Consider the following 13548-nt stretch of genomic DNA (forward strand, 5'->3'; position numbering starts at 1 on the left):
GACTATGGTCAATGACTCTGGTGAAGAACAAGCCCATTCTGTGTCGTCTTCCATTCAAGAGAAGGACCCTGAAGTCTGCAGCAGCGGCATTGTAGAGGAATCTGCTACACAAGAGGTCTTAGCAGAGTAAGTAAACAACCTATGTGTGTCTGTGTGGTGCTACAGTTTCCCTGATTTGATCTATATTTGATTATCCATATTGGCCTATTGCATTACAAACCTGGTTGCATGCTTTTTAATTCAGCTCAGCTTCAATTGAAGAGGAGGAAGAAAAGGCTCTTAAAAAGACATATACATGGAACACAAAGGAAGAAGCTAAGCAAGCATTTAAGGAACTCCTCAAAGAAAAGGTATCTCATTTGTAAAAACCTGCCACTGATTTGAATATTTTATACAAGGTAATCTATGTTGGCAAAACCTTTTGAGTCACCTACCTGAAATGTACAGTATCTCACAAAACTGAGTACACCCCTCACATTTTTGTAAATATTTTATGTCTTTTCTTGTGACAACACTGAAGAAATGACACTTTGCTACAATGTAAAGTAGTGAGTGTACAAAAGAACTCAACACACAGCCATTAATGTCTAAACCGCTGGCAACAAATGTGAGTACACCCCTAATTGAAAATGTCCAAATTGGGTCCCAAGTGTCAATATTTTATGCGGCCGCCATTATTTTCCAGCACTGCCTTAACCCTCTTGGGCACGTGGTTCACCAGAGCTTCCCAGGTTGCCACTGGAGTCCTCTTCCACTCCTCCATGATGACATCACAGAGCTGCTGGATGTTAGAGACCTTGCGCTCCTCCACCTTCTATTTGAAGATGCCCCACAGATGCTCAATAGAGTTTAGGTCTGGAGACAGTGCTTGGGCCAGTCCATCACTAGTCCAACCCCAAACACACCTCCAAGACGACCAGCTTCTTTAGCAAGGCAGTGGTCGTCTTAGAAGTGTGTTTAGGGTCGTTATCATGTTGGAATACTGCCCTGCAAGTCAGTCTCCAAAGGGAGGGGATCATGCTCTGCTTCACTCCCACCACCATGCTAGACTGTAGGCAAGAAAGACACACTTATCTTTGTACTCCTCACCTGGTTGCTGCAACACACCTTTGACACCGTCTGAACCAAATACGTTTATCTTGGTCTCATCAGACCACAGGACATGGTTCCAGTAATCCTTGTCCTTAGTCTGCTTGTCTTCAGCAAACTGTTTGCTGGCTTTCTTGTGCATCTTCTTTAGAAGAAGCTTCCTTCTGGGACAATAGCCATGCAGACCAATTTGATGCAGTGTGCGGCATATGGTCTGAGCACTGACAAGCTGACCCCCACCTCTTCAACCTATGCAGCAATGCTGGCAGCACTCATACGTCTATTTGCCAAAGACAACCTCTGGATATGATGCTGAGCACATGCACTCAACTTCTTTGGTCAACCATGGCGAGGCCTGTTCTGATTGGAACCTGTCCTGTTAAACTGCTGTATGGTCTTGGCCACTGTGCTGCAGCTCAGTTTCAGGGTCTTGGCAATCTTCTTATAGCCTAGGCCATCTTTATGTAGAGAAACAATTCTTTTTTTCAGATCCTCAGAGAGTTCTTTGCCATGAGATGCCACGTAGAACTTCCAGTGACCAGTATGAGAGAGTGAGAGCGATAACACCAAATTTAACACACCTGCTCACCATTCATTCCTGAGACCTTGTAACGCTAACGAGTCACATGACAACGGGGAGGGAAAAATGGCTAATTGGGCCCAATTTGGACATTTTTACTTAGGGGTGTACTCACTTTTGTTGCCAGTGGCTTTTAGACAATGACCCTGTGCCCTGTGTTAAGTTATTTTGTTATACAAGCTGTACACGCACGACATTACTTTGTAGCAAAGTGTAATTTCTTCAGTGTTGTCACATGAAAAGATATAATAAAATATTTACAAAAATGTGAGGGGTGTACTCACTTTTGTGAGATGCTGTAGATCAGGCGTACTCTCTTATTGCTGTTCTGGTCCCTTAAAGTCCTGAAGCCACTGGATGACCACAATAGCCTAGCAAAAAATACTGCTTTTTACTTGTAAACAGCAAATATCAGAAAAGGGCCAGGTCTTGAAGTGGTTAATGTTGAAAATGACACAAGATGTTTTCTCTTGTTTAGGATTTGTGCAGTCATGAAGTGTTCCTTCTCATCAGTCATGATTGCTCTGGTACCCATTCAAACACAACAGCAGAAGTGCACCTACATGGTGCAACATATCTGAGATGTCACCAGCTTCTGATGCTTAAAGTTTTGCGGTGTAAAAACATTTGAGTAAATGTAATTTTTACATGACGAGGCTTGTAAGCCAATGCTCCTTCCCCTGGGTTTTTCTTTCAGTGATTTTTATTAGTTTCAAAGGAAACAATCACAGTTATGCAGTCCTTTTTCTTTAATGCACCCTACTGGTCTAAGTGGTGAGTTCAAACCAAAGTTTTTAAAACAGGGGTCATAGTACCTGTGTAGTGTGAGAGCCTGAGTGTTGTCTGAGTAGTGTGTGTGGATCATTACTACTTGTGTATTGTGTACTGTATACTTGTGTATTGCGAGTGCACGTAGGTCTGTGAGTACCTGTGTATTGTCTTGTTGTGTACCTGTGTATTGTCTTGAGTATTAGTGCCAGGAAGCTAGCTGTTAGGTCATTTGGACAGGGTAAAATCCCCAATCCTCACTAAATTTAATAGGTACGATGCCCGGAGGGTATGGAGAGGCGACACTTTGTACATCTTGCTGCATGTTTGCGTTCCTTGATCATCCGATGGAGGGCGAATACTGCTGTGCAAAATGTAAGCACATTGTTTCCCTGGAAGCCCAGGTTCTGAATCTGGGGAACCAACTGTCAGCACTGAGAAGTCCCTCCATACTAAAGGAGAGCCAGGAACATACAAGGCAGGTGCCGGCAGGGGCCAGCACAGAGGCGGGTGGAGACAAAGAGGTGCAGGCACTAGCAAAGACAGTCAGGAAGGGTTGAGAGGGAAGTGCCAGGGAGGCTGATCCAGGACTGGAGCATCCCAATAAGTACTCTCCATTGAGTGACATTGGTGAAACTAGTCAGGGACCAGCACTGCTGGAGCTGAGGGACTCTCCTAGCTGCCGGGGGAAGAACTCCTCCAGTGAGAGTGGGGGGGCAGCGAAGGGAAAGGAAAGACAGGTTCTGGTGGTAGGGGACTCAATTCTTAGAAGGACAGAGAGGGCAATCTGTAACCAAGACCTGAAGCACCGAACAGTATGTTGTCTACCGGGCGCTCGGGTTCGGCACATCACGGATCTTGTGGACAGATTACTGGGAGGGGCTGGGGAAGACCCAGCTGTCATGGTGCACGTTGGCACCAATGACAAAGTCAGAGGTAGACGGAGTGTCCTAAAGAACGATTTTAGGGACTTAGGAGCTAAATTGAGGAAAAGGACCTCCAAGGTAGTATTCTCAGGAATACTACCGGTACACACCAGAAAGGCAGAGGGAGATTAGGGAAGTAAACAAGTGGCTGAAGAGCTGGTGTAGTAAGGAGGGGTTTGGGTTCCTGGAGGACTGGGCCGACTTCTCAGTCGATAACCGGTACTATAGAAGGGACGGACTGCACCTAAATGAGGAGGGTGCAGATCTGCTGGGAATGAAGATGGCCAAAAAGTTAGAGGGGTTTTGAAACTAGGTGATTGTGGGGGGGGGGGGGGGGGGTGGGGTCCAGAGGTAGAGATAGTCAGCGCGGAAGATATTCCAGAGGGTAGTATTGGGGGCATTAGTGGTAGGTTGACCAAAGCACAAAAACACAAGGTAAGTATAGTAGCAAGTCCTAGTTGCAATCTCGAAACGCCCAATACGAGGATAATATGCGACCGGTCTAAACTATGGGGCATGTTTACCAATGCCAGGAGCATGGCAGACAAGATGGGAGAAATAGAGATACTGTTGTACGAGGAGGATTTGGATTTCGTGGGAAATTCAGAGACCTGGTTCAACAGCTCTCATGATTGGCTGGCAAACATTCAAGGATATACCCTTTACCGCAAGGATAGAAAGGGTAAAAAAGGGGGAGGGGTATGCCTATATATTAAGAATAATGTACAAGTGAATGTGAGAGATGACATCACTGAGGGAGCTAGGGAGGAGATGGAATCCTTATGGGCAGAGCTCCAAAGGGATGAAGCTAAGGGGAAAATAATATTGGGAGTATGCTATAGGCCCCCCTAACCTGAGGGAGGAAGTGGAGACAGATCTCCTATCACAATTTGGATTAGCAGCAAGGATGGGAAGTGTTATCATAATGGGGGATTTTAATTATCCAGACATAGACTGGGCGGAGGGAACCGTGCATTCATTTAAGGCTCACCAGTTCCTCAATGTCTTGCAGGACAATTTTATGAGTCAGATGGTAGACGCACCAACTAGAAATAAAACATTACTGGATCTACTGATTACCAACAATACAGACCTGATCACGGATGTGGAAATACAGGGCAATTTAGGTAATAGCGATCACAGGTCAATTAGTTTCAGTATAAATCGCACAAATAGGAAACATAAAGGGAATACAAAGACACTGAATTTCAAAAGAGCCAACTTCCCTAAACTACAAACCTTGCTAAAAGGCATAAATTGGGATAAAATATTAGGAAAAAAGAATACGGAGGAGAGATGGGTTTGCTTTAAGACCATATTAAATAAGGGCATTAGCCAATGTATCCCAGTGGATAATGGCTAGCATCCGAGGGTACTTAGGGAACTCAGTCAAGTTATTGCCAGACCGTTGTTCCTAATTTTTACAGATAGTCTACTGACTAGAATGGTACCAGCTGATTGGAAAAAAGCCAATGTAGCACCAATATTTAAAAAGGGCCCAAAATACATCCCTGGGAATTACAGACCAGTTAGCCTAACATCAATAGTATGTAAACTCTTGGAGGGGATGACAAGGGACTATATACAAGATGATGTAATGAGAACGGTATCATTAGCAGTAATCAGCATGGATTCATGAAGAATCGTTCTTGCCAAACAAATCTACTAACCTTCTATAAGGAGGTGAGTTGCCATCTAGATAAAGGAAGGCCCGTAGACATGGTGTATCTGGATTTTGCAAAAGCATTTGACATAGTTCCCCATAAACGTTTACTGTACAAATTAAGGTCCGTTGGCATGGACCATAGGGTGAGTACTTGGATTGAAAACTGGCTACAAGGGCGAGTTCAGAGGGTGGTGATAAATGGGGAGTACTCGGAATGGTCAAGGGTGGGTAGTGGGGTTCCCCAGGGTTCTGTGCTGGGACCAATCCTATTTAATTTGTTCATAAACGACCTGGAGGATGGGATAAACAGTTCAATCTCTGTATTTGCAGACGATACTAAGCTAAGCAGGGCAATAACTTCTCCGCAGGATGTGGAAACCTTGCAAGAAGATCTGAACAAATTAATGGGGTGGGCAACTACATGGCAAATGAGGTTCAATGTAGAAAAATGTAAAATAATGCAATCTAAACACGGTGGGGGAGGGAGAACCTCTGGGGGAATCTAGGATGGAAAAGGACCTGGGGGTCCTAGTAGATGATAGGCTCAGCAATGGCATGCAATGCCAAGCTGCTGCTAACAAAGCAAACAGAATATTGGCATGCATTAAAAAGGGGATCAACTCCAGAGATAAAACGATAATTCTCCCACTCTACAAGACTCTGGTCCGGCCGCACCTAGAGTATGCTGTCCAGTTCTGGGCACCAGTCCTCAGGAAGGATGTACTGGAAATGGAGCGAGTACAAAGAAGGGCAACAAAGCTAATAAAGGGTCTGGAGGATATTAGTTATGAGGAAAGGTTGCGAACACTGAACTTATTCTCTCTGGAGAAGAGACGCTTGAGAGGGGATATGATTTCAATATACAAATACCGTACTGGTGACCCTACAATAGAAATAAAACTTTTTCGCAGAAGAAGGTTTATCAAGACTCGTGGCCACTCATTAAAATTAGAAGAAAAGAGGTTTAACCTTAAACTACGTAGAGGGTTCTTTACTGTAAGAGCGGCAAGGATGTGGAATTCCCTTCCACAGGTGGTGGTCTCAGCGGGGAGCATTGATAGCTTTAAGAAACTATTAGATAAGAGATATATATATATATATATATATATATATATATATATATATTGTAATACTGACACATAATCACACACATAGGTTGGACTTGTGTCTTTTTTTTCAACCTCACCTACTATGTAACTATTGTCAGTCATATTGCCGGGATAATGCTAGGTTTTTAAAGTATTGCCCAGTCTTGGCTGACTCTGAGTCTACTCATTATTGCTCCTAGATCACCTCTGTGAAGGCTGATGGCTCTGCTCATTGCATGTGGTGCCATGGATGTTGCTTCCATTGGTATCATACGGCAAAAATGTAGTGACAACAACCATGTATTTTAAATTGGCAAAATTTGCCTAGTGCTCGAAAACAGTCCTGCAGTGTAAAAATTGGATTATTCTAGAATATCTTTATGGTTTTGGCCAGTATATGTACCAATGCCTGCCTGAAGTTGCCCCACTTGTATGTGCTAGGAAAATGAAACTCTGCTAGGGTGCCTGCTCTAAAAGATGGGCCCAGCCAGCAGCTTCTTCCTTGTATATAGGTAACTGGAACATATTTATCTTTCACATAAACAAATTGAACAATAGCTTTCAACTACGCTGTAACAATTCTGAAGGGTTCGGTCAACTGTTTTTTCTGTTACTGTCAGTTCAGTACAGCTTTGGCATTTATTTTCATGGCAGGATATATGCAGACCAACATTGATGGAGCACGGTTTTTCAAGTCATTTTATTTTTCCTTCTAGCGTGTGCCATCTAATGCTTCTTGGGAACAAGCTATGAAGATGATCATCAATGATCCAAGATATAGGTAACTATAACTTAGAATCAAATTTTGGTATTCACAGGGCAGATGCAAGCAGCATTTGGATTGTATTTTTTGGGAAATTTTGTGTTTTTGAAGAGACTTTTTATTTGGTTTGCCTGTTTTCTTTATTCTTCTGGTCTGGGCTAAGTTTAGTTTTTCTAGTTGGTTCATTAAAAAAAAAAGTTTCAAATCTACACATTTTCTGTCAGCATAAGTGGAGTGTTGGCTTCCTTTTGCTTCTTTTTTGCATGTTTTCCAATTTCTACTTGCCTCCAACAACAAAAATGTGCACAAATTTTTGTTGAACTTGACCGACGTGTTTTTTTCAACCTATGAATGAGTCACGCCATTGACTTTTCACCATCTCCCCCTCCCTCTGCACAGCACCATTTCATCACTTATAGGCATTGTGCCTAATATAAATTTCTTCTGATGTAATTAATCTTTAGATGCCCATAGTTTGTGGATACTGGACCATAGCACCTACACTACTGTATATGGCCAAAAGTATGTGGACATCATTTCAAATTAAAGTAGAACTATAATTTTATTTTGGATAGAGTAAGGGAGGATCATAACCTCTGTCAGGTTTTTTTTTTTTTTTTTTTTTTTTTCCCCATCTGTGTCCCATGGGTGAAATTTCCCTTCATTTCCTGTCCCATAATCAAAATAGGAAGTGAGCAGGAACCAGGCAGATTACGAGAATTCAGAAATGGCGTCCCCATTGGAGGCGTTCCCCTCTATTACTTTTCTGGGAACAGCCCCAAAGTTTTTTTTTTTTTTCTTTGCGTTCAATGATAATTGAAAATAGGACAAATCGGGGGCACAGGCGTAATTAAAAACTGACAGGTGCTCTAATCCATCTCCACTCTATCCAAAACAAAAAAAACTTTTGCCTTTTTTAGGTGTACTTTCATTTTAGATGTTTAAGTTGATGGGTACTGGTAATCCAACAACATACAGGCATTTCAAACCCAAAGTTTTACAGCTGGGAGGGGTGTTAGTGTTTAATGCCCGTGGTTTTTGAATCAAATGTCCAGTGTGCTCATATAGGTGTGATAGTCAGTTGTCAGTTTGACCATATAAGATGTATTTGTGTTATTTTAAGAACATTAGTGTAAAAGTTTTAAAAAGTCTTGTGTAAACAGCATTCAAGAGAATTAAAAAAAACATACTCATTTCCATTTGACCGAACATCCACATGAATAAAAGGAACCCAATGAGAAAACTGGACTTCCTTTTCTCCCAATACAATTTTCTTTTCTTTATTGTTTTTATGTGTACATTCTGTATGGAAACCATTTACCTTTTTAAATATACAGTGGGGCAAAAAAGTATTTAGTCAGCCACTGGTATTTTTTTTTTTTTTTTCATATAGTGAATGTTTAGGATTTCCATCCACGTAAGCACATAGAGTATAATCTTTGACATGAATCATGATATCCTAAAAAAAAAAAAAAATTTGGTTGATTTTCTGTATATACTTTTTATGTTACTCACATTCTTTCTCTATAGCGCATTGACAAAGCTAAGTGAGAAGAAACAGGCATTTAATGCATACAAGGTGCAGACAGAAAAAGAAGAGAAAGAGGAAGCCAGGTTGAAATACAAAGAGGCTAAAGAAGGTTACCAGAGGTTTCTAGAAAACCATGAGAAAATGACCTCAACCACCCGATACAAGTAAGACTTTATGCCATCCTATTATTATTTGATGATGAATATATAAATATATATTATGTGTGTGTATGTATGTGTGTATGTGTATATGTATATGTATATGTATATATATATATATATATATATATATATATGTGTGTGTATATATGTATATGTGTGTGGTTTCATCATGCCTCCTTATTACAATGTATTTTCCTTCTGCCTATCAGAAAAGCAGAGCAGATGTTCAACGAGCTAGATGTCTGGAATGCAATTTCTGAACGTGACCGTCTTGAAATTTATGAAGATGTTTTGTTCTATCTTTCAAAGAAAGAAAAGGTAACCATCTTCTGTAGCGTTGTTAGTTTTTGCTATTGCGGAGATGCATATATTTAGGACTACACAACAGGACTTATCTGTATTACTCTTGCCGACTCTTTGGGATCACTGTGATTTTTCAGTCAGGCTCAGAAAACACACATTTGGTTGACACATTTAATTTCCTCATATTTGTTGTAATTGAGTTTTAGGCATCTACTGTAAGATAGAAACAGATGCTAATATGTAATCTATTACTTGAGATTTACTTCCCTTGCACATTTCGGTTTCTCAGCTAAAGACACCTGACTTCCTATTTATTCTGAACTTCAGCCTTACCTTTTAGTCTTGCTCAGTTGTACAGGCCTCTTGCCTCTACTAAAATAGCTTACTGTGCTCTCACTGCACACTGTGAGCGTTTCACAGTGTACATTTGAAGCCGCAGCAACTTAGTAAAGCCATCCTAATTTCCTGGCTGAAGGATGTAAAGCATTGTCTAGGCCAGGGGTAGGCAACCTCGGCACTCCAGCTGTGGTCAAACTACAAATCCCATCATGCCTCTGCCTGTAGGAGTCATGCCTGTGATTGTCAGGGTCTTGCAATGTCTCATAGGACTTGTAGTTTCACCGCAGCTGGAGGGCCGAGGATGCCTACCCCTGGTCTAGCCCTTTCCTCTCCCAGCCTTATGGTCACTAGCGCACCCCTTTCATTTGTTGGATTTCAGTTGGGCATTATGTAGGACAGATTACATGCAATGGAGTCTGCCTAGGAACTCCCACTCCTCTAGACTGGCATGCACTGACACTCATTAGGATATTCTAATATTTCCATAACTCCTCCCAAGAGTAAGCACGCTGCTTGCATCAGGGCTGAGGGCTCTAGAGAGTATTGTGGCAAAATAACGTATGTACTGCAAGCAGGTTTTATTGCCTTGGAAAGAATTCATACCCTTTGAAATTTTCCACATTTTGTCATGTAACAACCAAAAACGTAAATGTATTTTATTGGGTTTTTATGTGATAGACCAACACAAAGTTGCACATAATTGTGAAGTGGAAGGAAAATGATAAATTGTTTTAAATTTTTTTTACAAATCTCTGAAAAGTGTGGCGTGCATTTGTATTCAGCCCCCTTTACTCTGATACCCCTAACTAAAATCTAGTGGAACCAATTGCCTTCAGAAGTCACCGAAGTCACCTAATTAGTAAATAGAGTCTACCTGTGTGTAATTATTTAATCTCTCTATAAATACAGCTGTTCTGTGAAGCCCTCAGAGGTTTGTTAGAGAACCTCAGTGAAAAAAAAACGCATCATGAAGGCCAAAGAACGCACCAGACAGGTCAGGGATAAAGTTGTGAAGAAGTTTTAGCAGGGTTAGGTTATTAAAAAAAAAATAATCCCAAGCTTTGAACATCTCACTGTTCAATCCATCACCAGAAAATGGAGAGTATGGCACAGCTGCAAGCCTACCAAGATGGGCCATCCACCTAAACTGACAGACTAGGGAAGCAGAGCATTAATCAGAGAAGCAGCCAAGAGGCCCATGGTAACTCTGGAGTGGAGGAGCTGCAGAGATCCCATTTGCAGTTTGTGAGAAGCCATGTGGGGGACACAGCAAACATGGAAGAAGGTGCTCTGATCAGATGAGACCCAAATGGAACTTTTCGGCCTACAAGCAAAACGCTATGTGTGGCAGAAAACTTAACACTGCACATCACCCTGAACACACCATCCCCACTGTGAAACATGCTGGCCGCATCATGTTGTGGGGATGCTTTTCTTCAGCAGGGACAGGGAAGCTGGTCAGAGTTGATGGGAAGATGGATGCAGCCAAATACAGGGCAATCTTAGAAGAAAACCTGTTAGTCGGAAAAAGTCTTGAGGCTGGGGCGGAGGTTCACCTTCCAGCAGGACAACGACCCTAAACATACAGCCAGAGCTACAATGGAATGGTTTAGATCAAAGCATATTCATGTGTTAGCATGGCCTAGTCAAATTCCAGACCTATGTCCAATTGAGAGTCTGTGGCAAGACTTGAAAATTGCTGTTCAAACGCTCTCCATCCATCCAATATATGCCACTTGCTCTGTTCTTAGTTTTACTTTGCTCCACTTTATGCTGGTCTCCTGTTGCCCATGTTCTGTTTTCAGGGTGGCTTCTTCCCCTTTCAGGGTATTTTCAGCCACTCTGATGTATGTGCTCCCTGAAGCACTACAGGGGCGGAGCATCCTTACATCAACATTACATTTCTCAAAGCTGACATTCATGTGCTTTGGCGCTATGTATAATGGGACATGTGGTTCTGATGAATGTAAGCTAATGAATAGTACTGAGCTTTATTAGTGATTTCCAACAAGAGGTTCGGGAATGTAATCCACAGGAAGGCAGCATGCAGGTTCTTTTCTGTAAGAAAAGTATGATTTTAGTAACTATTGTTATAGGAGTTGATTGTTCTACTGCAAAAATATTTTTTTATTGGTGTTTAAAAAGAAAAAAGGGCTTTAGTAATACATTAAAGTGTATATAGAAACTAACAATGAGTTGAAAAACCAAGAAATCATGATTTTCAAAAATTCATACCTTGCTATAAGCACATTAGGGTCTTTGGTGGCATGCAGAGACTTAAATTGATTTGTAAGGCTTCGTTTTAAATTATTATTTATTTATTTTTTTTTATAAACAAACATGTCATACTTGCCTCCACTGTGCAGTTCATTTTGCACAGAGTGGCCCCGATCCTCGCCTTCTGGGATCCCCCGGCAGCGCTGGTAGCTCCTCCCCGCATCATATAACCCCTAGGAGAAGCACTCTCCCGGGGGTTACCTTGCAGGCGCACTCTGGAGTCCAGCATGTGGCGTCCAGACAGCGAATGTTCATCAACTTACATTCAGCCTGCCCACACACTGTTCAAATCTTGGCTAGTTCCTGCTGAACCGTCCGAGATTCGAACCGTCTGGCCTTAGCAAAGCGGACAAGGATCAGCCAACCACCTGCTCAGCAGGGATCAACAGACAGATTCCCCACTGAACGAGCGGACTCCAGCTGTGCCCGCCCTGTGGGTAAGGGGCCTTTTGGAAATTTAGTACAGCAAAATAACTAATGTGTTCTAGCAAATTCTGTTCTGTGGTATAAATATGGTGCTCTACCTTTTTGCTTAGAAAGCCTTTAATCAAAAGAATCTTGCTTGGATATTGTGTGTTTATAGTTCATTGTCAGAAATGTTTATCTAGAGAACATTCTGAAGGTGCTTTGAGGGAGATTGCAGAGCGATATACTTGCGACATTCAGCAAGCTCATGAGATGTACGCACTGACTCTGCTGGAAATAATGATTTTGATGGCAGAAAATACATCTCTAGTTTTTTGCGTGTAGGCAATCCTTCCCTGCATGAGAAATAAAAACCGTTATCCAGTGAACATGTTTGTTTTCACGTATTCGCGTTCCAGCGTTGTGACCTTTTTACAGATCATTATGTGAATGGGCTGCTGACGCAAGGTATTAGATTGTTGCTGCCTTGTGGAAGATTTGGTCGTGTCGCTCCAAATTGCTGCATTTCATTTTATTCATGAAAAATTGTGCTTTTCTGTCTTTCAGGAACAAGCCAAGCAGCTCAGAAAGAGGAACTGGGAAGCTTTGAAGAATATCTTGGATAATATGGCAAATGTAACCTATTGTACAACATGGTCAGAAGCACAGCAGTACCTCATGGACAACCCTACTTTTGCTGAAGATGAGGAACTGCAGAGTGTGTATTCCTTTACTATGATGACATATTAATGGCACGGGGGAACTTCACCCTATTCCAGATTTCTTGTAAAGTTGCTATTGCCAGCAAACCAGATTACAGTTGAAGATATTTTTTTTGGGGGGGGGGGGTTGTTAAGCGCAAACAGACTTGTGACCACAACGCTCATGCATTTTACATAATATATATACAATAAGTGGCCTGTGTTGGCTTTTTTTTCTGAAGTCTCAGTCAGTATTGGTGGGCATCTTGCCCCAGAGGTAGTTCAAAACTGCGTGTTTTTACCCTGAGGAAGTCACGTGACGTAACGCGTAGGGGAGGGGCACATGGTGGAACACTGAGTTACTTATTGGCATAGCGCAGAGCTGTTGTCACAGAGCTTTGGATTTAATCACACTGTACATAGTTTGTGCACTGGAGCACCTTATACATGTGAGTGCAATACATTTTTTAAAGAGTTTGAAGCACTAATGTGGAGCTCTTTCTCTTGCATGCATGGTTAAACTATTGCCATTAGGAGGCATACATAGACAGATTGGATGGAGAAAAGACATCTTAGTCCTGGGAGACTAAACAGACTTATCTGACCAAACTTAGTTGTGAGGTTCCATCAATTGAGATGAGCACAAACCCGAGGGGGGAGCACAGGGGTGCAAGTCTCACTCAAATGAATAAGAAGATTTAAAGAAGAATTTTATAGTATCACTTTGCACAGAAGCTTTTTTATGATTTTAAATTATTGGTCTTTTTCTCACAATATACAGATTAATCACAATATCCTTACAGTTCATTTCATACATTGATAAGTGATATTTGTCAAGATGAACACTATATATGTTAATATCACTGTTTTTATGTTTTATTGATTCACATATGGATTGCAATATCAAGCCCAACTGTATTTCATATGGAGTTATACCATTACCTGCAATCA

The 13548-nt window shown here is 41.6% G+C and overlaps 1 protein-coding gene across 2 annotated transcripts in view; it reads left to right on the top strand.

Moving 5' to 3' along the window:
- Positions 1 to 13548, top strand: part of PRPF40A (pre-mRNA processing factor 40 homolog A) — a 65138-nt gene that overhangs the window by 33635 nt on the left and 17955 nt on the right. For both annotated transcript variants that reach the window (XM_073634140.1, XM_073634141.1), the window contains exons 11-16: positions 1 to 126; positions 245 to 350; positions 6834 to 6898; positions 8411 to 8575; positions 8782 to 8890; positions 12464 to 12614. The exon at positions 1 to 126 is cut by the window's left edge and continues 198 nt beyond it. In XM_073634140.1, the coding sequence (XP_073490241.1) occupies positions 1 to 126; positions 245 to 350; positions 6834 to 6898; positions 8411 to 8575; positions 8782 to 8890; positions 12464 to 12614 (722 nt within the window). The remainder of the gene's footprint in view (positions 127 to 244; positions 351 to 6833; positions 6899 to 8410; positions 8576 to 8781; positions 8891 to 12463; positions 12615 to 13548) is intronic.

The sequence above is a fragment of the Aquarana catesbeiana genome, linkage group LG06, assembly GCF_042186555.1.
Source record: "Aquarana catesbeiana isolate 2022-GZ linkage group LG06, ASM4218655v1, whole genome shotgun sequence".
NCBI lineage: Eukaryota > Metazoa > Chordata > Amphibia > Anura > Ranidae > Aquarana > Aquarana catesbeiana.